We start from the raw sequence: 26,026 nt of genomic DNA on the forward strand, positions 1-26,026 counted from the left end.
TCAGTCTATACTCGATGTTAACAAATTTGTCTTCTTCAGAGAGGCTTTCCTTCCTATAGCCCGTCTTCATTTTATATCCTCTCTACTACGACCATCATCAGTTATTGTGCTCCCCAAATAGCAAAACTAATTTACTACTTTAAGAATTTCATTTTCTAATCTAATACACTCAGCATCACTTGATTTAATTATCCTCGTTTTGCTTTTGATGTTCACCTTATATCCTCCTTTCAAGACGCTGTCCATTCCGTTCAGCTGCTCTTCAAGGCACTTCGCTCCTACTTATATTGACCAAATGGGCTTAATTCACTGGATTCATATCTGAGAAGGCCAAATGCTGAATGGATTAGACAAATCCTGAGTGTTGTATTATATGTATGACGAGTACCCCGCTCACTTTAGATAATGTATCTATACGACGTGCATGTCAGAGACTTGGCAAAATTTAGTGAGGGATGCACCGTCGGGCTTGGCTAGCATTGTGCTGAGATTTACATTTATTGTATTCCCGTTTCAGAAAATAATGACGAGCAGCGAACTGATCACGAAGGCCCCTATTTACACGTTTCTGCAGCCTTGGCTTGGCGACGGGCTACTCACGAGCACTGGTAAGTAGCGTTGTCAGTTAAATGAACGACTATCTACCAGTTTGTTAGATTTTGTTATTAATATTAGTTACTATTAACTAACACATCTGGTAGGGGAGATAACTCCAAAAGAAGATCCTTGGCGTGCTAGAAAGGGTATTTAGCACATGGCTGGTAACAAACTTTCGGTAAACTCGCACTACTCCTAATACCACAAAGAGCTTCGAAAAAAGGACGGTTTCAAAGGTAAATGACAAAACTATGAAAAGAGGCAAACGAAAATGGATCAGCGGGTACATCAAAGTAGTAATCTAGAATGTTAGAGGTAGAACTTCTGATGTACTAAAAGACTTAAAAATCGATGATGTAGCAATCACAGAAATGAAAATGAAAATGAGAGGTAATAAACAGATAGAAGATTACGTTATGTTGAACCAAATGAAAGAGCAAGCAAAGGTGTAGCATTACTCCTGCAGAAGAGATGGGCAACACAGGTCAAAGATGACACATACATAAACGAATGAATACAGTCAGACTGAAAAGAGGCAACGTCGCCGTTAAAAGTACATATCCACCAGAAGAAGCAAAAAGATAGAGTCTAGGATATTTTATGAAGACCTACAGAAGACTATGAATATTTACAATGCTACTGATCGAATAGCAATAATGAGTGATTTCAATGCCAGAACAGAAAATATTCCAGTAACGAATATTATAGCGCCTTTTGCCACGTTCAGTAACATAAAAATAATAATAAATAATATAAAAATAATAATCTCACCTTTTACTATGGAAAGATAAGTATAGGATATGTATAGCTGGGCTAATAGAGAACGTAAATCAATAAATCGCTACATTTTGGTAAATTGTGAGCTTGCAAAAGACAAGATGTAGATAACATATTTTTTTTGTAATTTCCAGAATATTGCGCAATGGAAGAAAATGACAAACCAAACGAGTAGCCAATAAGATCGAAGTATTTATGAAGTGGATTTGTTTGAAGAGGCGAGCAAGAAACATCTTCTTGAAAGCAGATGAAATAAAGAGCTAGGAAACATGCAAACTAAAGAAAATACAGAAGAAGAATGGTAAAATCTAAGTAATGTGGTATGTAGAGTATCAGGAGAAGCTCTCAGCGAAAAGAAAACAATAAGTAAGAGAAAGGGCTTATAAATTGGGAATCATGATAAAATGATAGCTGTTAAGGAAAAACAGTATGCATGCCAAAATACTTAAACAACTCCACAGCTGAGAAGAAGCAGTACGATAAGGGTAGAAGAAATATCGCAAAATGCAGTAAAAATAACACACACACACACACCAGGAACAATGGAACAGATTTATTTCTAATATCGACAGTTATGTTCACGGGAGACAGCAAATCGCCCATAAGTTTTTAAAAACTTGAAACACAATAGAAACTGAGAAGGTACAAATAAACAATATTGAAGAAAAACAATGGGTAAATTATTACATAGGAGTATGATATGATGGAACAGCACAAGAAACTGAACCATTATTTGAGAAGGGAGTAGATGAAGTACAGGCTGGCATAATGACATCTACCTTGACGTCATTTATGAACAGAAAAGCAACAATAAGAGATGATATTACGGTGAATTGTTAAAACACGAAGGAATGCTACGTATAAGACTGCCGCATCTCTTAAACGGATGTTGGAAAAACGATAGTATCCCCAAAGACTAGAAGACTGCTAAAGTGCTATCAGTTGTTTTAAAAAAAGCTGATAAAAGCCTATGCAGTAACTACAGAGGAATAAAAGTTTGCTGGACTCAGCACACATGATATATGCCAAGATTTTAAACACAAGTCTTAAAAACAGAACGGAAGTAGCACTGCATGTGGAACAAATGGGCTTTAGTTAAGGACGCTCAATGATTGACGCAGCTTCTATTTTACAGCTGTACAAACACATAAAGTCTAAAATGCGCTAAAGAAACACACTGCTTTTATCAATTTTAAAAAAAGCTTTCGAAAACGTCAGTACACAGAAACTTTGGAAGATAATAACGAATCGCGAATATCTGGAACATTTAATAAACTTGATATAAGTTTATATCAGAGCACGACTATCATTCTAGATCTCGACAGAAAAACGAGTATTGAGATACCAGCGAACAAAGGAGTATAACAAGGCTGCTGTATCTCTGCAACTTTGTTCAACATTTACGTACACGTATCTCAGGAAACAGAATTTCGAAAAGGTATACACCTAAACAGAAGAACTCTTTTAAATAACTTCCTATATATCGACGATGCAATGATCCTAGCAGATCAAGAAGATTACGTCCAGAACAGAATTTATTTACTGAAACAGATAACTGCTGAATGTGACATGTAGATCTTAACAGAAAACGATAATAACTTCGATTGGCAAAGGACACATTAGAACAGAAGTAGTGATGAATCAGAAAATCTTAGGATGAGTAAACCATTCCAGTTAGCTTGGATGTGAGGAGACAAATAGCTACAGCAAAGTTTTGACAATTAAGCTTATTACACTCAGTTACCAGATGTTGTAATTAAATTCTTCTGGGCGATTAGCAAAAAGCAAAAAAGCACAATAAATGAAATTTCTGAAAAGCGATAAAGGCTGCACAATAGAAGATTGACTAAGAAGTAAAGATAATAGAGTAAATGGTCTAATTTAGAAAAAAATTTAGGTTGTAGAAGAAAATCGAACGGACACATACAAAGAAGGGAGATTGAAAGACTCCCCTTAAAGGCTGGAAATTACATGCGCAAAGGAAGAAGAGGTAGAGGAAGAGTCTAGCAAAGATAGGTGCAGTAAGATGGCTCTGAGCACTATGAAGGTACAGTAAGAGGCAAATTCGCTTCATACCTGAAGGGTAGGAGAATAGGAATAAGAAGAAAATTAACTGTACTGTATACTATCTGCTTCAGAAGCATGATTTTTGTGTATTCATATTTATATTATCCATTTTTTGCAGTCTTTAATATTGGTGCCATATGTTCAGTCTTTGTGTAAGACACCTGATTATTTTTTTTTCTGCAGTTATTTTTGAAACCCTGATGTTCCACTGCCTTATCTCCAGACTATGTGGCAAGGATGTCAACTAAACCCGAATACCGAATACTACTACTGTTTTCAGCCCAGTTCCATTTCGTTATTCAGTTCACTATTTCTTAGTTCTTCTGCAACCTCTTGGATTAATTTCTCAAGGACATAATCGAATAAGATGGGGAATTATCATATGCTTGATTGACACCCGTTCGCACCTCAGTACTTCTCTAAAACTTAAATTTATGTCTATTAGTAATTGCGTGATTAGTCGCAGCAAACTATTCCAGTTTTAATAATTCAGAAGTAATGTCAACACAGTCCACGTCTTTTTCAAGCCGACAGACACTTAGGCGTGGAATAAAAACATTAGTATTACGTCTTGGATTGTGAGCTTAACGATTAGGATGTGCTCCTGACAAGACTTTTAGTTCCAAAATTCCCCTTAATACTCCCTATGCCTGCCATCTACGCGTTTCTATAGTTTACTAAGTAGTCCTTTAGAAAGTGTCTTGTATATAAATAATAAAGCCGAGGCCTCTTTGTAGTATTCAGCCTCACTTTCATCACCTTCCTAATGTAGACAATGAGTTAATGTGTACTTAGAATCTTGGACCATTCGCCATAACGCACGGAACAGATTTTCATCAGTGAATTTATGCGCCTCCGTAACAATCCGTTCTCACCCCTTCTTCGTTGTTTTTCATATTTTAAATCGTTTATACAACTTTGATTCTGGATAGTTTTCTTCAATAATTGAGGCGAAAGGATACTCTATAGGTTCGTGAGTGTTTAATAATGTCTAATTTAGCAACAGCAGTTGGCTGAGGAGTAGAAGTGACTGGAGGTTGTGCGGACGCAAATACGTTTTAGTAGTCACACAATTTTATTATCAAACTGTTTTGTACTATATCATAATACATCAGGTAAAGCATTGTCAAAGAAAAATTATGTCAAAATAATCAGTTTGTTTTTCGAAAATTATTTTCAGTTTGATAAAGCTGGTCACCACAATTTTAATTAACATAATTACTACTGTTAAAACAGACTCGTTGATGACAAATATTGAACGTCATTCATGAATTTTACCAATGTTTCTGTTTTTTGGTTTTACTTGTATATATCAGTTGTGGCTGTACCAAAACTAACGAATTTACTTTTGTGGGACAGGAGCAAAATGGCACTCACGGCGGAAGATGATCACGCCTGCTTTCCATTTCAAAATTCTCGACAACTTCATTGATGTCTTTGCAGAGAAGTCGGAAATACTAATAGACATACTGAAGACCAAAGCCGATGGAAAGCCATTCGATATCTATCCATATATCACCCGTTGTGCTCTGGATATTATCTGTGGTAAGTTATGATCCGTTGAATGACTGTGCACGTTCCACAATAAACCGATAGCAAAAATATGCCATTAGTAATACACATAAGAGATGACTAAATCATGTACCCTTAACTACACGAAATAATTTTTTAAACTCAGATATATAATACTGATAATAATAATAATAATAATAATAATAATAATTGTCAACCTGCAACTCAAAATATTTTTTACTTCTTTCAATCGCAAGTCGTGAGAACAGGGAGGGCTGTTTTAGAACTTCGTTCTTTTCAGCGAAATATCATATAAGGTTGGAAGAGAACAAAGAAAATCCCAATTGGGAATATGTGGGAGACTATTTGCAGTTCCAATATTCGCCTGGTGACCAAGGGGAACTTCCCAAAAATCTTGGTCAGACTGTGGGATCACAATTATTTTAATAAAATTATAAACAGCCGACCAGTTGCAATAGATAAAGAATTCTTTACCTAGGTTTCGACAAATGTAAAAAATGCCTCTGAGCACTATGGGACTTAACATCTATGGTCATCAGTCCCCTAGAACTTAGAACTACTTAAACCTAACTAACCTAAGGACATCACACAACACCCAGCCATCACGAGGCAGAGAAAATCCCTGACCCCGCCGGGAATCGAACCCGGGAACCCGGGCGTGGGAAGTGAGAACGCTACCGCACGACCACGAGATGTGGGCGACAAATGTAAATTTGTCTTCTTCAGAAGGTGGTCTAAGGACAATGAACATCATAGCTTACATTAGAAAAGTATGAAACTTAAGTCAAGAATAGATTTTAACACAAATTAGAGAGCTCTTGCATTGCAGAAATATGAGATCGACGACTGGTACTTGCAATTTTACATTAGTAAGCACTAATGTACCATCGCCGTTTTTACAAGTGTCGGCATAGATCCATTTGTCAAAATTAAAATATAGCCCTAGAATTAGGGTTTGTCACGTAAATATAAATTAGTACATGGATCTTGCAGAGCTCACAAGATCCATGTACTAATTTATATGCGCCACAGTATTCTTTGTGGAAAATAAGTGACATGGGCATAGATGAAGTGATCTTCCAAAGATAGTCTGAGAGACATCGCAGTGTGCCCAATGTGATATGTGGTGTGCTAGGGAGCAAGGCAGCTGAGCTTTTTATTTCGTGTGATGGTTACGTTATCTCTGTATTTATCGGTACTTAACAGTGTTTACATGGAGGTCCATTATTAGAGTTCACATGTAAACATCGTCAAGAGTCGTGTCATGATATATTTGTAACAAACATGGAATTTCTAGCTTATAATACAGTTAATTGTGTAAATCATGATGCGCTGTATAGGCGAGTAGTAATATGTATCGTTGCAAACAGCAACAGCAGTACGCAGACACTCCCAAATGTCCCTCTCAGCAGCACAGTCCACCAAGAAAACCACAATACAGTGGTGACGGAATGGTGGGAAGGGGGAAGGAACATGGATGCAGCTGTGGAGTCAACAGAAAGTGAGAAGTAATTCAAACCCGATAAACGTGACACTGGAAGGGAGGGACAGGGAACAGAGGGGGAAGGGGTAGTCTGAAGAAGTGGGTCCCCAAAGGATGGGAACCAAAATTCACGAGATTGTTGGACTCAAATCCATACTATCTGACGAATAAATAAAACTTCTGTAGAGTCCATGTTATAAAATTTATTGAAGTACTAATAAAATTAGTGTACTCTTATCCATACCATGCATTGTGAAATAGCATGAGTAAGTTCTTCGTCAACATCTGCACTGCAATTAGCATGCGGTTAATAAAATGGTAAAATTCCATAAGAAAATAAATGCACAATATAAAGTATTTTCTCAAGTATAAAACAATAGTTGTTCGGTCACTCTGATAATAGTATCTAAAAATTCAGTGGTTAAATCGGTAGGTTATTCATTCAACTGGCAACGTATGAGACAAGCTAAATTATCGAGTAATACCAGACAATTTCTATCGATGGTATAACAATAAAATAAAAATTATTATAGCCAAATGGCGGAAGCATCATTCAAAAAATTTACGGTTACTATGGCTCCAGCCAAAATAAAAATTATCAAATGTTTTTCTATACCTCTAGCCCGGACACTCTGTATAATGACTGCCACTATAAGCTACCCATTCAGCTGTTCCCATTTTTTTTTTATGTTCTTGGAGTGGTAAAGTTAACTGTACAGCTGACTCGTCTGTTTTTTCTAGAAACGGCGATGGGAACTTCTGTAGACGCCCAGAGAGGCTCTCAGTCTGCGTACGTGTCTGCCGTCTACAGGTAAGCTTTCGCAGCTTTTTGCTTGCGTCAATGAATTAATTTATACTTTCGTCTTAGCACCCCAAGCACCTTGTTAAGTCGGTAAGAGATGGAATTTGTACGTAACTTGCATCTAATCATACGTCAAGATTCAGTACCCGGAAACTTCATTTATGAGAATAAGCAAGTCCTTTAATGATCTGATTCTAGATATGCCAGTAGTATCAGAAAGATTTACCGGAGCAACCATAAACTGATCATAGTTTTAAAAGAGGGAAATTTTGCTTCTTTTCAGTGCCAGTGAGATGACTATTAAGCGAGGTCTGTCGCCGTGGCTACACAGCGATTTTATCTACAAGAAGACTGCTACGGGAAAACAGTTCTTTAAGAATGTGGAAATCCTACAGGGGTTCACTAAAAAGGTACTTTCATACTAAAACGCCACAAGTAAGAAGAACCTGTCCGAATGTACAGCTTAATGTAAATACTCAGAATGCATACAGCAAGCTGAATGAATGCGACGTGTTTCAAGAACGCAAGAAACCGTGGACTGTGTTTATAATGATAACAAAAGTAATGTGTGGGTAGCAAAAACTTCTCAAACCCTGCAGAGCAACAGGTCGAACTGAGCTTGAAATATAGATTTTAGTATGTCACTCAATAGTGTTACAGCTCAGTACGAAATATCATCTGCTGTGTGACTGGCGAGTGGTGACGCACCAATCTCTAGGCACCCTACGATCAAATATTTTCAGTGTTACATTATAGAGTCAAATAATGCTCTACTTACAAAATTATAAGCCGCGCTGTCACTAAGTTATGGTCACAGCTCCGCAGAAAGAGCAACGTTTCTCTTTTACACCGGTCTCATTCTAACTAAATATTCCTTTCATTTAGTACGTCGTACATGGAATTTGTTCTCTAAGGTTAAAACCTTCCACATCTCATTTCCTCAAGTGTTCACCACATAAACTGAGAGAAGCAAACTGACCGGAGCACAAAAATTCTCATCCTAGTCTCTGAATTTCAGAACCTTTGGTGTCGTGGTGTCTACCAGTGTTTGGACCTAATTTTCCTTTCTGATGCATGTAAAATAAAGAAAGAAAGTTTCGTCGTTTCTAGAACAGTAGGAGTAATATTTGTAAGCTACATAATTTGGAACGAAGAATTATATTAGCCGTAGGGAAAGTAAATAGAGCACTTGTATTCGTGAATGTTGCGGTGCATCCGTAAAGTTAACAGCATGCAAGACACTACTGCGAGATATTATGGAGTGTCAGTAAAGTCTTTGGAATTCAATTCGGCCAGGAATCACAGAGGTCATCGGATGAATTCAGAGCACTCTAACAGGATCGTAACACGACCGTCAGTATAGGCCGGAAGGAAGCCCAACGGAAATGTTCAATGAACTTAAACGGTTGAGGGGCTGCATTCTTTGCACCAAACTCTGACGAGTAAAGTTAGAGCACCGGTACCTGAGGTAGATTGTGCTTCACTTTTGCTTCGTCCATCATACATCTCGTACAGGCTCAAAGAGAATTACTTAAGAAAGATTTATTTTTCCAATGAGTTACATGGAAATTTAGAGTCATAGGTTATTTTTCAATTTCCTGCGGTCACAAACGTCCATTGTTTCACACAAAATTGCTGAATCACTTTTTTCTCTCATTTTCAGGTAATTAATGAAAGGAGGTTGTCAAGGCAATCAAATAAGCAGAAGACAACATCAGACAGTGTTGACGAATTTGGTAAGTCGACTTCCGTTGGTGTCTTATAAGCGAAATTACGTGAAGTTCTCCAACGAATGATATCATGTTTTACAGGTAGGAAGCGGCGAGTGGCGTTTCTGGACATGCTGCTGGAAGCTTCTGAGGGATCACAGAAACTCACTGATGAGGCAATACAAGAGGAAGTCGACACGTTCATGTTTGAGGTCAGCGAAGAATACTTGTTTCTACCAATACTAAATGAACTTAAGAGAATAATTTTTTCTGAAATCTAACGGTGGCCATCGCTGAGAGGAAGATTATCCTTTTCTTTGTCTGTTAACGTACAGGACTGCCTAAAACGCTCACCAGATATATACACGGGATTATATGAAATGAAACTTAATTCGAAATTCACGTTGACCCTGGCTCGGCATTCTTGTTTCATTCTGTCTGATACGACTGAGTTATTTAAGAAGCGTTGTTCAAATATCTTGAACACTATTGAACTCAATGAGATATTAATTAGATTCTCATATCACTATCGTTAATCTCTCAGTTACTCGTAGACCCTTAGTTAAGCAGGTCGCCCACCACAGTTCAGGCACAATGTTCACTCGCTGGATCTGTAAAGATACAACAGCTCAAACTAAACTAAGTTCGTACTTTTCCTTTGGTCTGCGGTGCGTATTTAATGATATCGTTTAAGTGAGGACTCATAAGAGTTGCCAGCCGTATATTTAAGCGATACGGACATGAAATCAAGAAAATATCGATTATTACGTTACGTATTTAGCCATGGTAAGCTATTACATAATTCCTCCCGTTGTTTAACGAGAAACAGTTCATACGTGTCGAATTACAAGCACAACTTTATTGCGCAGAAGACTGAGATGCCGTTATCTTCTCGCACTATTCGGCGATACACAAGAAATACAAATAACAGCCATGCTTCATCTGCAGGTAAAACTTAATCTTGATTTTTCTGCATTTACCTTTGCTCGATGAAAAGGCTATTATTTACGAATGTCAAACTGGCATTTAATCTTTGCCCTAAGAACGGGAAGGCTGGTACTAAAATAGAGCGTCTAAAATCTGCGGTTAGAATGCTTTGGACTTTCACTTTATCCTCGAAAAAAAAAGGAGTGGGCTCTCCTGCAGGATATAAATGAGTAAAGTTCTAAAAACACGCAAAAAGAAACATATCCGTAACTAAAACCAATTTGGCTCTTTTTAACTTTGTGGTAAGAAGTGCTACACCATTACGCCAAGCGATCGTTTAGATTTTGTGAAGCGGGTGGTAACGACAGACAGCGTCTTTCACTCGAACTCATCGAAATAATTCAATAGGTTTTAGGCCGATGTACCCACGATGTCATACAATAGGATTCCATCTGTCTGTTCTTTATGCGAGAACAGCAACACTGTTCATGCCGTAAGTCCATGTCTTAAATGATGCTGCGTCAATGATGGGCGTCAATGAATATCGATTGTAGTTCCTCCAGGAGTTAGCTTAGTCGTTTCCGAGAGGATGAGGTATCTGTTTTAATTGATCTTGTGGTTTTCATTCGTATGCGGTAGAAAACATTTTCGCGTCTGATTTATCATTACATAGACAATTATTACAGTTTTACCTCATGAATGAGGTGGAGTCGCCGACTGTAACACAGTGTTTTTGTTTTCCAGGGCCATGACACTACGTCGGTCGGAATGGCTTGGACGCTTTTTCTGCTGGGCCATCATCCAGATGTTCAGGTGAGCAAATTAGTGATGGAATGGAAAATACATGAGTACATTTCCTTAGCAATTTACTTCCCTTTTTCGTAGGTGTCATAGATACGTGAATAATTTCTGTCGATATTATTAGAAATGTGACTTCTTACAGACCACTATTATATGATTTTTTTGTGGTACTGAGTAGCACGATTCTTGAATATTTAATACCAACCAAAATATAAGTCCTCGTCTTAACTCACATTAAAAATGTAAAACTTTTTTCTGTTGCACTAAAGATGCTTCCATAGCCTAACAAAATATTTATCTGTTGAACCAAAGGAAGTATTCAGAAAAAATGAATTAAGATATGACTCTGCAACACCCCACCCATCACTTAGCTGGTTTTGGCGTGTGTTCACCCCAACTAATTGACTAACAGATCAACAGAGAGTGCAAAACTGCCGCAGTATCGGATAACGCAAAAAACGTAATATGGCCCTGTGACTCCTGATTGAACTGCGGTGGCAGTGTTGACATTAATTTATTCAGAATTGATCACTTTTAAATAAAAAGGGGTGCACATTGATGTTATATTCAGCTATTGAACACCAGATGCAAATGTTGAACCTTAAATTAATTTAGAAAGTGACTTGGGATTTCAACTACTTGATTAAAACAGATGCAATCGATTAGCACAAATTTATTTTAACTCCCGACCTTCAATCATCACATTACAAGACTCTCCCATCAGGCAGTGGTAATAAATTGCGTTTGTGTGGAGTAAAGCGCGCTAACTCAAAAGTAATTCCTACCGACTGACCCAGGCGTAATGTGAAGTGCGAGAAGAATTCTACAATACACGGCCCATGAAACCCTCGTGGAAACTTTGCCGACGTGATCCAACAAATTAATCAGTGGCCAGAGCGGGCGCAATATCACCGAATACAGCGTGGCGGAGCGGCGTCTTTGTGTGGACATCGGCCGACCTCGTGGTGCTGCAAGGCTGCGCTCGTCTGTTCACTCCTAGCTACCTTGCTCAGTGCATAGCTGAACCAAAACTTCCTATCTCCAAGCTCAATCGTTCCCTTTGCTAAGTCCTAAACTGCAGAGATGCTCACTCTTTCTCAGGCAAGCTGAGTCAAGAACGCCACGTCCGCACTCTAGGGAAGCTGGGAACGGAAAACCTCTACGGGGACTTCTCCCAGTCCGCTCTTCGCCTTTGTTTCCCCTCCAACAAAATCATTTATGCCAATTGCAGCGCCAGTCGCGTTAATTATGCGTCGCTTCCCAGCGCCAACCTATGCCTGCTCTGGGAAGTGAACAAATTCCCACAAAATTTCCCTTCCTCTCAACTTCTGTTATTTAGCTCCTCCCAGGCCACCCATCAAGGTTAGCGTCTGCACAAACACCAATTTTTCCGGAATTCTGACTCCCAGGAGAGTACTTCAAATTCCTCGGTCATATGTTCCCATCGGAGGCCGGCGTATTTCATTCTGTCGCTCTTCACCTGATTTACTTCAGACTCTGCGGACCGTGAATTCAGTGTGAAGTTGCTATACTCATGAACATGCATATTTTGACCTCTGTTGACCGCTCCACCGTAGCTTTAGGCGGCTTTCTCGCATGTTTCCCTGAAAACGGGATGACGGACATTTATCAACGGGTGTACAAGTTCTCTGTCTGCTTCCCGGTACACCAGCATGGGGTCGGGGTCAACCACCCATGCTGTCACTCATCTTAAGGCGCTTTCTCAGAGCTTGAGCCGCCCTAAGCTGCCTATTGTCGCTTCCCTTCGCCGTTCCCTACAGTCAACTTTAAATACTTCCCTGGGGTAAGCTAGCATCCAGTAAATCAACTCGTTTCCACAAAGTTTTCATGTCATGTGAATTATTTTAAAACCATCACCTGACATTAATTATTCCAATATGTCCATACTATACCCCCTATAAGATGCATTGTGCCTTGTCAGTCATTTTGTTCAGCCCTACTGTTCGCTCAACGTGAATTAGGTGATCTTTAATGACTTCATGTAAGGGGCATAGTTCTTGCCATCTTACAACTCAAAATTTTGTTTGCTGTCCCTCGTAAAGTTTATTTTATTTGGCAAATGATTGAAGATTAGTATTAAACTACATCCTTAGTCACTGAGAACTTAGTTATGGATACTGAATTTCATTTTTACGCCAGGTGTTGTATCTGTGGACATTAACACGCTTCCCAATATGTGATAGATTACATGTTCGCTTCCATGTCCATGTTCCACAACAGTTGATATAATCAACTATTAATTGTTTTACCATCTTAAGCTTACTTCAGTAAAAGGGTATTTTACACCAGATGCGTTTCGTTTTTACTTATAAAGCATCTTCTGCACTCATTCTTCAAATACGGACAGATAATATGTTGGTACATTTTTGTAATTTTTGTATTAAAAACTTAATTTACGCATAAAATTTGTGTTTAGCGTGCTTACGAAGCTCATGCCTCTTGTTCACATATTCTGCAAACTACTGCTTTATTCCTTCTTTGTTAGCGGAGGGTGAAGTAGAAAGAAACTCAGTTACACATTAACCCCTAGCAGTTTTACGCATTTTTTGAAACCATGTTTGTTGACGATTCTTTGGTGTTATTTCCATTTCATCTCAGTTTTGTAAACCTTCCACGTGTTCCACACTCAGCTCAGTGTTTATGTTTATTCATTTGTTTTCCGTGTATGTTGTGAGTGCTACTAACCTGTGAATGACGCTATTTTTTCATCATAGTCTTCCATGTGTGTGTTTGTGCATATGCGTGCGTGGAGAGAGAAGAGAAAAATAGGCTAAGATTAAACTGCGTGGTGGGGCAGTAGAAAGAAAAGACTTGTTTGTGTGGGCAGCGGGGGAGTGGCGGTGTGATGAATGCAAAAAAGTGAGTATGTCTGAGATATTTAGCAGAGAAGTGGGTGTCATGATTTTTGTCATAATCATGTGTGTGTGTGTGTGTGTGTGTGTGTGTGTGTGTGTGTGTGGAGGTGTGTGTGTGTGTGTGGGGGGGGGGAGAGGGGAATTGTGTTTGTGAGCGTAAATTAGTGACTATGTCTTATAAGTTCATCAGAGATGTGAGTGAAGTGGGAAGCGAGGGTAGTAGTTCGAATTTGAGAGTGGGAAAATGATTATAGGGAGGGCAACTGGAAGAAGATGGTAGTGGTGAAAGGGAACTGAGTGGGAGGGTTGGGGCGATAGTCAGTGGGTGACATATGTGGAGATGTAATCATATACCTATATTTTATATTATACTTCAGTGAGAATGAAAAAGAAAACAGAAGGTAGTATACAAATGCAACAACCTAATATGAAATATTTTCAAATACCAAAAGCGTGAATGTAGCTCATAAAAAGTGGGATTCATTTCTAAAATTCTTTCCAAAATCAACAGCAAATCAGGTCTGTACCATAAATCACGACTACACCAACTGAAATGTAATGTATTTTTTGTGATGGAAAATGTATAGGTCAAATTAGGAGAATATTTGACGTAAGTTACAAAGAACATGTAAGACAATGGAAGTACGGGACAAATCACACTTTCAACATTACCAACATAAAATTACAACCAGAAACACACGGATAAACAACAAACAAAAAGCTAGTCACCCAACAAAATAATACCAAAATATTCACACAATCCTAACAGAACAGAAGCAACTCATAAACGATGAGACCAACCTGGCTAGCAATACACTTTTTAAACTAATAGACCAATTAATATAACATTAAATTTAGTCATACGAGCAAACGTCTACAAGTATCATCCACCCACCATCACCAACGCTACCCCTCTCCTACCACTCACCTCTACTATCTCCTCGTAGTTTCTTTCCCATAATCACCTTCCGACCTTCTACAATCGAACCTAAAACTGTTGTCCCACCGCCATCGCTCACATCTTTGCTGGACATCTAAGACATCCTCATTGCTCTACACTCGCTCGCACCTATCAAAAAACACACACACACACACACAAACACACACACACACACACACACACACACACACACACACACTCTTTTCTTTCTATCCCCCTTTTTGCCACAATCTAATCTCTTTGTTTCCTTCTCTTCTCTCTCTCTCTCTCTCTCTCTCTCTCTCTCTCTCTTTCTCTCTCTCTCTCTCTCTCTCTGTCAATACACACACACCGCTGATAACTGATAATTTATTCGTGACTGATTTCGCTGCTTTAAGCAGCCTATTTATGTGATTAGTAGCGTTACATATTAGCACATTCACAGACGTGTGAGAACTCACAACAGTCCAAAGGAAGATATGTCGCAAAAATGCCGAATATTTAGCGAAAAACATGGTTCTTTCAAATAAAGCTACCCAGACGTCATACTACTACTATATGCGCATCCGGTTGTGTCACGGCTGTTACCTTTCACATCTTTGTAAGATAAAAGTTCAGCCATCTCCAAATTGCAAAGTCCACACAACTGAGATTACAGACCTCAACCATGTGACACTAGGGTGTTCACGCTATGATAGGTAACGGCACTAGTTTCTTAAGGCCTTGATCAGAGCCTTAATTCCCAAACCTTCATCTGTGACGGACCTGTTACGACAGCTGACCACAACAGAACAACAGACTATGTCAGTATTGGTCAGTTTCTGCAAGAAGCGGATATCACATTTATAAGTCAGACACAAAGGTTACAGAGTAAGAAGTTGTGATATATGGACTGTACTGAATGCGTCAACGTACAAAGTGTACCATGAAGTTTGTCTGGAATTAATTTCCAATGCGTACGCTGCATATATCACACGGTATACCAAATCTGTAGTTACTCATTTCTCTCGCTAAATAGTTAATTCCAAAGGCCAATAAATACGAGTATAGATGCTTCCAAAGTTTTTAGTCACAGAATCCATCCCCAGAGAGCGTCTCCGGAGGCTAATCTACATGACACTACTAATCACCTGACGTTGGTGTTTGAGGTTTTATTCAGGTTCATTTTACCTCATTCACAAGTTTTCAACCTACAAAGAGAACCAATAAATAAAATACATATTGTGGTGAGTGCGAAACACGTGAAACTACAGGAGTCTTTCTCTTGTGAAGTATTCAAAAGTGAGACGAAGTGGAGGTAACATAAACACTGGGTGAGAAACAAGGAGCTTAAAAAACGCAAAAAATTGCGAAGTTTTTTCGATTCTAGGATAAAAAAGAAATAAAAAACAGTGGCTTTCAGAATAGGTAAAAAAGAGCCAAAAATGGCATAAGTGAAATGCACGCATATTTTATAAGGAAGCACTGCTTTTAATCTAAAACACCAGAACACGGAAAAAAGATCCAAAAACGAAGAAAGAGTTTAGTGACACCAACGGAAGTTGGTAGGCTTGTTTTTACATGTATATTCAAATTTAGCAACAGTCGCACAAGAGTGGGGCTAGTCTCACCATTATGAGGATGTACATCAGGTTTACTTATGTTTACAGGATGTAAATTAGGTTTACACGTTGTAATGGTCGTAAGCGTTAGTTACCCTGTACATGACTGTGGGCAGCGGTGGTTACGGGAAGGCTCGGTCACGTGGCGCTACCAAGAGGTGTATGGCAGGGGTTCGAGCACTGGTTGGAACCACAGTGACACAACTGATTGAAATGGTTCAAATGGCTCTGAGCACTATGGGACTTATCATCTAAGGTCATCAGTCCCCTAGAACTTAGAAATACTTAAACCTAACTAACCTAAGGACATCACACACATCCTTTCCCGAAGCAGGACACACTGGACGTGCACTTGAAGTTATGAATTGGGGTGCGATGTCGTATAACAGCAGAAGCCCTCTCGTGGTTATCCTACAAACCCTGACCGCAAATTTGTACGTCAGCCTGTTGATTCAATCTGCTGTGCTGCCTTCATGAACAGAATTCCAGGGAGGGTTTCCCAACAGGATAACGCTCACTCACATACCGCTATTGTATCCCAACATGCTCTGCAGATTGTTGTCGTGTTGCACTGGTCCACTCAATCACCAGATCTGTCTCCAATCCAGCATGTGTGGGACATAATTGGACGACAAATCCAGCGCCATCCACAATCAGCATTAACCATTCCTGTCTTGACGGACGAAATGCAACAAGCATGGAACTCCATCCGGCTGGTCCCGGCGGAACTCCGAGTCCTCCCTCGGGCATGGGTGTGTGTGTTTGTTCTTAGGATAATTAAGGTTAAATAGTGTGTAAGCTTAGGGACTGATGACCCTAGCAGTTAAGTCCCATAAGATTACATACACATTTGAAGATTTGGAACTCCATCCCACAAACTGACCTCAGCCGCCTGTACAACAAAACGCATCCACGCTTGCAGGCTTGCATTAAACATTTTGGTCGCTACACCAGTTATTCACGTACCAGCATTTCAGACTTACAATGGCTTAGCTCGCGCTTCCAGTAACCTAGGATATCAATCACTTAAACACATTACCTAGAGAAATGAATCCCCAAAATTTCTGTACTCTGGGTTAATTATTTCTCAGTGCTGGGATTTTTTTGCCGTCAATGTATTATGTACCCATACCTTCAAAGTGATCAAACCAGAAACTTTATAAATAAAATGTAACACGTTTGAGGGAAACATATTCTTTAATTGTAGGAAAAACCATTAATAATTCATACTACAGGCTATATAGTACCTTGCAGAGGAGCTTACGACATAATCACGGATGAATACTGCATATTACAGCAACTGTTCGCTTTTGCGTAATCATTACTTAGTTCTCTCACTATCTGATCTGAACAATTACAATAATGATTGCAGGAGAAGGTCTACGCAGAGCTAAACGACGTCTTCGGAGGGGATGCCCGGCGGAATCCTTCGATGCAGGACCTCAACAACTTGAAGTATCTGGAGATGGTGATCAAGGAATCGCTCAGGCTCTATCCCAGCGTGCCTTTCGTAGGCCGGAAGGTTACCCAGGATGTAGAAGTAGGTATGTGAAACACTTTGTTTAATATTTCATCTGTCGACTCTTTCACCAATGAACGTACCACTTGTAGTACGTACGTTCAGGAAGAATGTCGTTAACATTAGTTATGAGCATGCTTTAACGTTCTATGTTATTTGTCAAATAATCCACTTGCCTACTGGTATTCCAGTTTGCAAGTCTCCACTGTCTGCTATTGAACAGAAGTAAACAATGCCGACCATGAAGTTGAAACGGTGTACCAGCTTGTTACATGAAAGGGTTTCATAAGTACCGTTTCATTACGATTACATTCTCTGAGGCATGTTGCTTATTTATAACGGAGACTTTCTTGTGACGTATTCAATTATTCCGCAAACCAATAGCTTCCGGAGAAGGGATGGGCTTACTCGTTCATTTATTTATTGATACACATCCTTTCCGGAGTTTGTGACTAAATGAAAATGAGTATATTGTAAGTCTGAACGCTTGCGTGGGTAATCACAGAGGGTGAGTAGAGTAGAGCCATTGGTAACCTTAATTTAGCAAGGTTAGTAAGGAATGAATGCTGTGATATGAGTCTAAGATATACGTCAGGTTACTTATTTGTGGTGAAATGATTGGTCAGGCCGAACGCGTCCTTTTCCCCCTCCACTCTTTAGAAAGTGTAGCCGTTTCTCTGCATCCGTGATGCCAGGGATTTTGGCTTCGGCGTGGTAAGGTAACGGAAATTCTCTGTAGGGCTGTCTCTTATAAGTACTGGTTGCAGCTATCTTTCAGCGTCACTTTCGCTATAGGAATGCTTTTAGGTACATTAATTTTGCTCCTTTTAGTAAACTTCCCGGCAAGAGGGTAGTGTGAGCTATTGACTTCGTGTGAGGGTGAACCACTGATGTTTCATGCGTTGATCAATAAGGATTCATAGTTCGGTAGTAGTTTGTCCATAGATGTTCACGTATAAATTTGGGTGATATTTATCCCAGTTTAGTGACTTTTTTTCTTTGCATCCAGTATGGAGACCGTTGTTCGCCATCATCCCCAAGCGCTCATTATTTTACAGCTACCAAAACATAACATGTAACTGTGGTGTCACCGCCAGACACCACACTTGCTAGGTGGTAGCTTAAATCGGCCGCGGTCCATTAGTACATGTCGGACCCGCGTGTCGCCACTGTCAGGATCGCAGACCGAGCGCCACCACACGGCAGGTCTCGAGAGACGTACTAGCACTCGCCCCAGTTGTACGGACGACATTGCTAGCGACTACACGTACGAAGCCTTTCTCTCATTTGCCGAGAGACAGTTAGAATAGCCTTCAGCTAAGTTAATGGCTACGACCTAGCAAGGCGCCATTAACCATTTGTAACGTTGCATGTACCTCAAGATAGAGTCTCACTTGTATCATCCAGAATGCTGTATTCCAAAGGACAATATAAAAGTTAAGTGTTCTAGTAGCTACGTTCTTTTCTTTATCACATTCATTACGAATCCTGTTCCAGACTTAACGCCAGACGGCGTGAGTTGACGCGTGCCCTTTCGGCTACTTCACTGTGGACTGGCTGCCTTAACAGTCCACTACAGTAACATTGTGTTGTACATTAAAATCCACGTAGAATGACTGCCTACATCTCATACGCGTTATTAATTGGTGATTATTTTTCTGAATATTCGACATTTTTGTTGACAGTAATCCATTGTGTTTCCTGGTTAGTTTGGTTCACTTGTAAAAAAAAAAAGAAAAAAAGTTACGTACGGTTTGAAACTCTTAAAATGATTATTTCGTTGCAAATTTTTTGCCAACCTTGGTTTGCCATCAACCCCATGTGTTCATGATTTCACAGTTAGTAAGCCATACTACGTTGCATTGTGCACAAAGCCAAAATCTGTGTAGAATGACTACCTGCATGCTGCCAAATTATTACTCAGTAACCTTTTTTTATTATTATCACCTTACCATTTACACAAAATAATTCATTGCTTTTGTTGGCCTGGACATAATGACTACCCTGTTTTTAGGAAGACGACGAAAAGAAATTCTGATTCCATCTGGAAGAATATATAATTTATTTAAACAAATAAAATAAAAAAATGAAAAAATTCAGTTGTGAGGAGCATTATTCAGAAAGTTATCAGACAGTTAACTTCAGTTATTTCTTCATCGTATGTTTGCATCTCCATATTTTATGAATTTCATCCAGTACACCTGCCATGCAGCACAATACACCGAACAACGCTATGACCATTTCTTACTCAATTCCAGTCTTGCCTAACTAAACCTAGGAATGACTGTGAAGTATCTGTAGGCCTAGATTTTTTCTTTTGTCAGTTGTGCCCGATGTAAGGAAAATGTTTATTTCCTTATCTAACAGACACCTCGTATGCTTGTAACAACTACATATAATAATCAGGAAGCTGTTTCATTGTTAGTAAAATGAAAAATTATTCAAAAATTATCTTAATAACTGTGCTACAGAAATTGTTATAAAATATTTAATGTCAACAATTACAAGTTACGATTGGTGGGAGATGCCTGTAATATCAAAAATTGCCTTGTTTTTTTCCTCTGCTAGTCGCTTGTGCAACAATTACATCTACAACAATTTAATTGTCCATATGAAATGCTAGTTATTCAAAAAATAGATGATTTGGGACATTTTTGGCATTGCTAAAGTGCTTAAAATTCGTTCGTGTGCACTTTTGACTTAGCTCTACGTGGCGCTGCGTTCGCTTGTCACGGCTGTATCTGCTTATTCGCCGATTCATGCACTAGGTAGGAAGCGCTCCACAGACCGCTATCATAAGCGGTTCTTCGTGCAGCAGAAATGAGTAAATTGAATACTGCAGTGCGCCTTAGCAGCATAAATTTGTACAGAGCATTTTTTCTGTGTATCCTTCCGGTGTAAAACATTTCTGTGTAGTTTTTGGCATTATTGTAATGCGTATTTTTACATTCCATGACAGGGACTTTTTGTTATATGTGTTTTGGGTGAGCTGGAAAGTCATTCATTTTTACTTATTCTGGACTCCATTAACTTTTTCTCGAGGGCATTTCAGCTGATCCAGTCTCCAAGATATTTGAATTCTTCGACCATCTCAATTTTTTTTATCATATAGCGGTTTAATTTCAACATGGTGATATATGGTGATGATAAGCCTCATGTTTGATTTGTCCATCTGGCAGGTGGTTACCACCTTCCGAAGGGAACAATGATACTTTTGCACATTCGCAAAGTCCACCGCGATCCTGAACACTGGCCGAACCCGGACCGCTTCAACCCTGACAACTTCCTGCCAGAGAACGCCCAGGGAAGGCACCCTTACGCCTACGTGCCCTTCAGCGCCGGGCTTCGCAACTGCATAGGTAAGCAGTCCCAACGACAACGTTGCTACATTCTGCACCACAAAGGGGCTTTATATTAAAATATTATGGTAGTCTCTGATTACATACTGTTACAAAGCAACTCCATGTACTGAAAAAAATTGACATGATAAAACTTTAATTCCTCCACGTTACGTCAAGAAACCAAGAAAGTAGTCAGTAGACGTAGTAGTGTCAAATTTCTTGTTTGCTTGTTTATTGAGACAGTGTCTGATGCATATCTTAAGCGCTATAGTTTGTAATCTGCCACAAACTTGTAAAATTAGTGATGAAGATAACAATAATTTCTCTACGATACCTCATTTTGAAACATTTCCATTACATCATGTTATATACAATCTTAAATGCGTTACGCTAATCTCTTCATCTCTGCAGATTTCATTCCATATTTTCTGCTGTTTCTTTGTGTGACGAGGTCTTTGTAGGCTATCTTACCTCAAGTCCCCGACGTCTTCCCCAAATACGAGATACGTTATACATTGTAGTAATTAGTCCCATGTTGGGCATCTACGTATGTAGTACACTCCTTTACGAAACTTTAGGAACTTATTTATTTGGTGATGGATTTATTATGTTTTCCACCTTAAAAGGCTAACTTACATTAATGATATTTATGGATCATTAACACAGTACCTAAATGTGACATCTTTGATCAATAATAGTATTAGGTACATCAATTGGAAGGATGTAATTAAAGTAAAATACAACTATTTCATACTTATAAAATATTACTACGTTTCCCGTGGCGAAACTGATGGCAGCTACACACTAAACAGTGACTTACTTATTTTGAATCCAAAATAAGAGACACCTTACCATGATACACCATAACTAATTTGAGACTAATAACACTGCCATTCTAGTAATAATTAATCACAGGGTCACTTTACTCTTTAGTACATCATCCAAAACATCTTTCCATGATACACTGAAATTGGAGATAAAACAATAATAAGTGCACCCTAGTAAAACTTATCAGAGTGTGACTTTACTAGTTGTTACTATTACTTTCAGACAACCAGAACTTTGGCAAGATGACTTGTACTCTGGTAAATTAACTTATTCTAATTTTTTTCACAACTAGGGTCTTTCTACTCTATGGAAGGCTTTCCTGTAATCAATAAACTTTAATTGTGTTTCTGGTCAAATTACCTACGTGTTTCAATAGTTTCCAATGGTTTCCTTATTATAAATAAATTTTCCTAAAGGGTGACTGTTCTTACAAAGAACAATATATACATTTAACCAAAACACAATTTCACTATATCTGTAAATAAGACAATGACAATGGCTTTCACAGGGAAGAATCCAGTCAGATCGAAAATGAGAAAATGTTAGAACACTTCAGTTATCTAGGATGTGATACTGACTTCAACAATGACAAAGACATTTTAGAAGAAGGTTAATAAATTTCAAGCTGTCTTCTCTATATAATTACGGCTATACATACTCCTGGATATGGTTCCAAATCATGAACACCGAGCGAGGTGGCCCAGTGGTTAGACACTGGACTCGCATTCGGGAGGACGACGGTTCAATCCCGCCATCCTGATTTAGGTTTTCCGTGATTTCCCTAAATCATTCCAGGCAAATGCCGGGATGGTTCCTCTGAAAGGGCACGGTCGACTTCCTTCCCCATCCTTCCCTAATCCGATGAGACCGCTGTCTGGTCTCCTTCCCCAAGCAACCTACCAACCATGAACAGAAACGAAAACAGAAGAATCACGCATATAGGCAGCAGAAGTGAAGCTCACGAGATATGTAAGGAATTATAATAAAATGGTTAAAATAAAGAATGAAACAACAAGATTAGATTTAAAATTCGTTTCAGCTACTGACAAGGTAGCAGAAAATAGAAATAAGTGGAAGGATCATGTTGATAGAACGACAGAAATTAGATTGCCAAAGAAAGTAACGGCCGATCACAAAGCGATAACAAGACGAACATCTTAAGAGGTGGATGGATGATAGAGCCTGGAACAGAAGACTACAATACCTATCTCTTGGAAGGAGATGATGGTTATGATGAAAGCATTAATGTATTTCAACAAATTGTCGATATGTGCGGCTCTGAACAAATTATGGTTTTCATACTATGTAAATAGAACGGCATCTGCTCCAGGAGCTGGTTGCGCTGCACGTGTTGCACCCTAACTAGGCAAGGCTAGAATAGTAATAGCTATGTTGCCCATCGAAGCTTGCATTCAGAACCAGTTCCTTGACCTACCTTCAGGCAGACACTGAAATGGTTCGTGGTAGTTTCCTCGGCTTAGCTACTGGATACTAGCATCCGGTAGCTAACCCGAGGAGACTATCAAGAATTATTACGCTGGGAAAGTCAACGCAATCGCAGTAAACTGCTTCAAGTTGGGTTTGGTAGCGAAGTGTCCCCTACGTTGTTGGTCGACAATATATCCTAAAGGCATATGATTTGTTTGATTGAGCTGTTCAGAGCCTTCATTTAGGCGTTTGAATTACGTGTTGGTCGGTTGCTTCTGAAAAAAAAAAGAAAAAAAGAAAAGTTCTGTCTGGAAGCTTTTCAGATTATTACATTGTTTGCAAGTACCTCTCCTTGAATCTGCAAGTTTCCATATTTTGTGGAAACGCAAATCTCCCAATCCTTGGGCTCGTATTCTGTGTAACAGGTCCCTTCTGTAACTACAAAGCTGCACTAGGAGGCTTCCTCAGGAGAATATTTTCTGGCGACATGCTTAGTTGACAGTCTCTCTCACCTTTCTTCATACTCTCTCTTCATTTCGGTACTTAAGGGGATTCGTCCCTGAACCGACGGCTTTTTTAAAATTCTCTTCCCCCTCACAACGCACAAGTAGCTCAAGTTTTGTAAAAACAATTACCGGTATTAGGCACAGTATTTTTGAGAAAATCATTTACATATGTATTATATTATGGTATTGACAAAAAAATTACAAAAGGCTAAAAAACAGAACACTATTTCACTGTCGTTCCATTTCCTTTGCTACCACTAACACGACAGCTTAGGAAAACAGTCAGGCTACATGCAACATTCAGGGAAGTACGTTATACATCAATTTTAACTTCCTGATGTGAAAAATAAGAAAATTTCTTTTATTACGAGAAATATATATACAAATGAGGATTAATAAACACACGCATTAATCACCATATTTTAGAAGTTTCAGAAAATAGTAGCCAGGGGAGATGTATAAGGTACTTCTAATTATACGTGACACGTTTGGTGAATTTAACTTCATTCATTTAAGAGGAAAGTGTACCTGAATGATAAAAATTCAGGTTTCCGGTTAATCGCAAAAGAGGATCTACAAACTTCTTAGCTTAGCACTATGCTGTTTTAGAACATTGAAGTTGCATGTTCCTGTTAGTCACCTGTTTCTTTTTCCTCCATGCTCTTTCTCTTCTTTCCTTCATTTATTCTAGCTTCCTTGGTAACAGCTTCTACAGCTCTCTCGGTTTCGGTTACTCTCAGCTGATCAGTAACAGAGTTTCCAGTATCCACTTCCCTATGCAGCGGCTTTAGTTAGGCTTCGCGGACTCCATAACAGCAAGGAATGATTGTGAATGTATTGTATGCCTGTACACCGAATTTCTGTAGGTGGCTGTTGAACCAAATGATAAGCAATTATTCGATGCTGCTTTGAGCTGGTTGACTCGAAACAGCCGTTCGGAATGAAATTTCTCTATTCGGCATTTCTAACACAGGAAACCCATTCACTGTGTTTCATATTCCTAAAGCAAGAAGAAAACAAATAAGTCATAAGATCTTTGCTTACAAATACGCCACAGGTTTCTAGATACGCCAATACTTAGGTTCCGATAGTCAGAGTCTTCTAGAATACGTCTGTGTTTACGATCTATATTTAAAAGCTGAAAAAGTAAAGAAAAGAAGAAGGCATCAAGGATTCTGGTGCATTTTAAAATGACAGAGGGACGTGGAACCTGTGCAACATTACGTTCAATCTAAGTATACGAACAAACGGGAAATGAAAATATTTATAAACTATACATTGTAATTGACAAGAAATGCACTTTTGTATAGAGCAGACGTATTTTTGTCAAACTGTTGGTCCTTTTCACGCGCAGTTTCCCCTAACTTTCAACGTCCTTCTCCACTACAGATACTAGAGCTTCACATTCATAAAAAGCATGTTGATTTCAATGGTAGTGAACAGACTCTTGTGCTATCTGGTACTGCTAAATTACACATACCAAACGCTCAATTTTTTAAAGTAAGGTTAAAGTAAAATATCGATTAGTACCATTTTGGCCAATTATTATGGGATTTTTGCAGGTCAGAGGTTCGCCATCCTGGAAGAGAAGACAGTGCTGTCATACATCTTACGCAATTTCCGTATTGAGACGGTGGAGAAACTGGAGGACCTGAGGGTGGTGGGCGAGCTGGTGTTGAGGCCAATCAACGGCGTCTACGTCCGCCTGACGCCGCGGTAGTGCGGAAGACACTGGACCACTAGTCATACGCACCAAGTTTCTAGTCCTTAGCTTTAAGTTCTGTAAATAAAGTGCTGTAAGCTATAGCAATAAATAAACTCTTTTATATTTACAATATTTTCTGGCCAACAAATATTAATACAATAGTGATTTGAAGTTTGGTGAATTTCTGTGAAAGAATAGAACATTTTTGTTGTATCTTCGTAGTTGGTATGGTTACTTATTCCAAGAATCGTATAAAAAACTTCAAAAATTTACAACGCTCAGTTCGTTTTTGACAGCCAGCTGAATTGATCTGCGTGTCGACAGCGATCAAAAATGGGGAACGCCGAGTTTCACTCTGTTATTAAATGTTTGGTTGACTGATCTGACCTTGTAACATCAACGAAAACGACCTTGCTCTGTTGGTACTGCGAACGGCTGAAAGCAAGGGGAAACTACAGCCGTAATTATTCTTGAGTGCCTGCAGCTCTATTGTGTAGTTAAATGATGGCATCCTCACGGGTGAAATATTCCGAAGGTAAAAAAGTCGGATCTCCGGGTGGGGATTACTCAGACGGACGTCGTCAACAGGGGAAACAAAACTGGCGTT

The 26,026-nt window shown here is 39.1% G+C and overlaps 1 protein-coding gene across 1 annotated transcript in view; it reads left to right on the forward strand.

Annotated features, from left to right (window-relative positions):
* LOC126198724 (cytochrome P450 4C1-like) overlaps positions 1–25,535 on the forward strand; it is a 39,925-nt gene extending 14,390 nt beyond the window's left edge. The window contains exons 3-12 of the mRNA XM_049935244.1: positions 518–608; positions 4,801–4,986; positions 7,199–7,268; positions 7,543–7,669; positions 8,923–8,995; positions 9,071–9,180; positions 10,640–10,708; positions 17,465–17,636; positions 20,791–20,970; positions 25,277–25,535. Coding sequence (XP_049791201.1) covers positions 518–608; positions 4,801–4,986; positions 7,199–7,268; positions 7,543–7,669; positions 8,923–8,995; positions 9,071–9,180; positions 10,640–10,708; positions 17,465–17,636; positions 20,791–20,970; positions 25,277–25,434 — 1,236 coding nt within the window. The 3' untranslated portion in view covers positions 25,435–25,535. The remainder of the gene's footprint in view (positions 1–517; positions 609–4,800; positions 4,987–7,198; positions 7,269–7,542; positions 7,670–8,922; positions 8,996–9,070; positions 9,181–10,639; positions 10,709–17,464; positions 17,637–20,790; positions 20,971–25,276) is intronic.
* Positions 25,536–26,026: the final 491 nt, after the last annotated feature.

Source organism: Schistocerca nitens, chromosome 8, assembly GCF_023898315.1.
Source record: "Schistocerca nitens isolate TAMUIC-IGC-003100 chromosome 8, iqSchNite1.1, whole genome shotgun sequence".
Taxonomy (NCBI): domain Eukaryota; kingdom Metazoa; phylum Arthropoda; class Insecta; order Orthoptera; family Acrididae; genus Schistocerca; species Schistocerca nitens.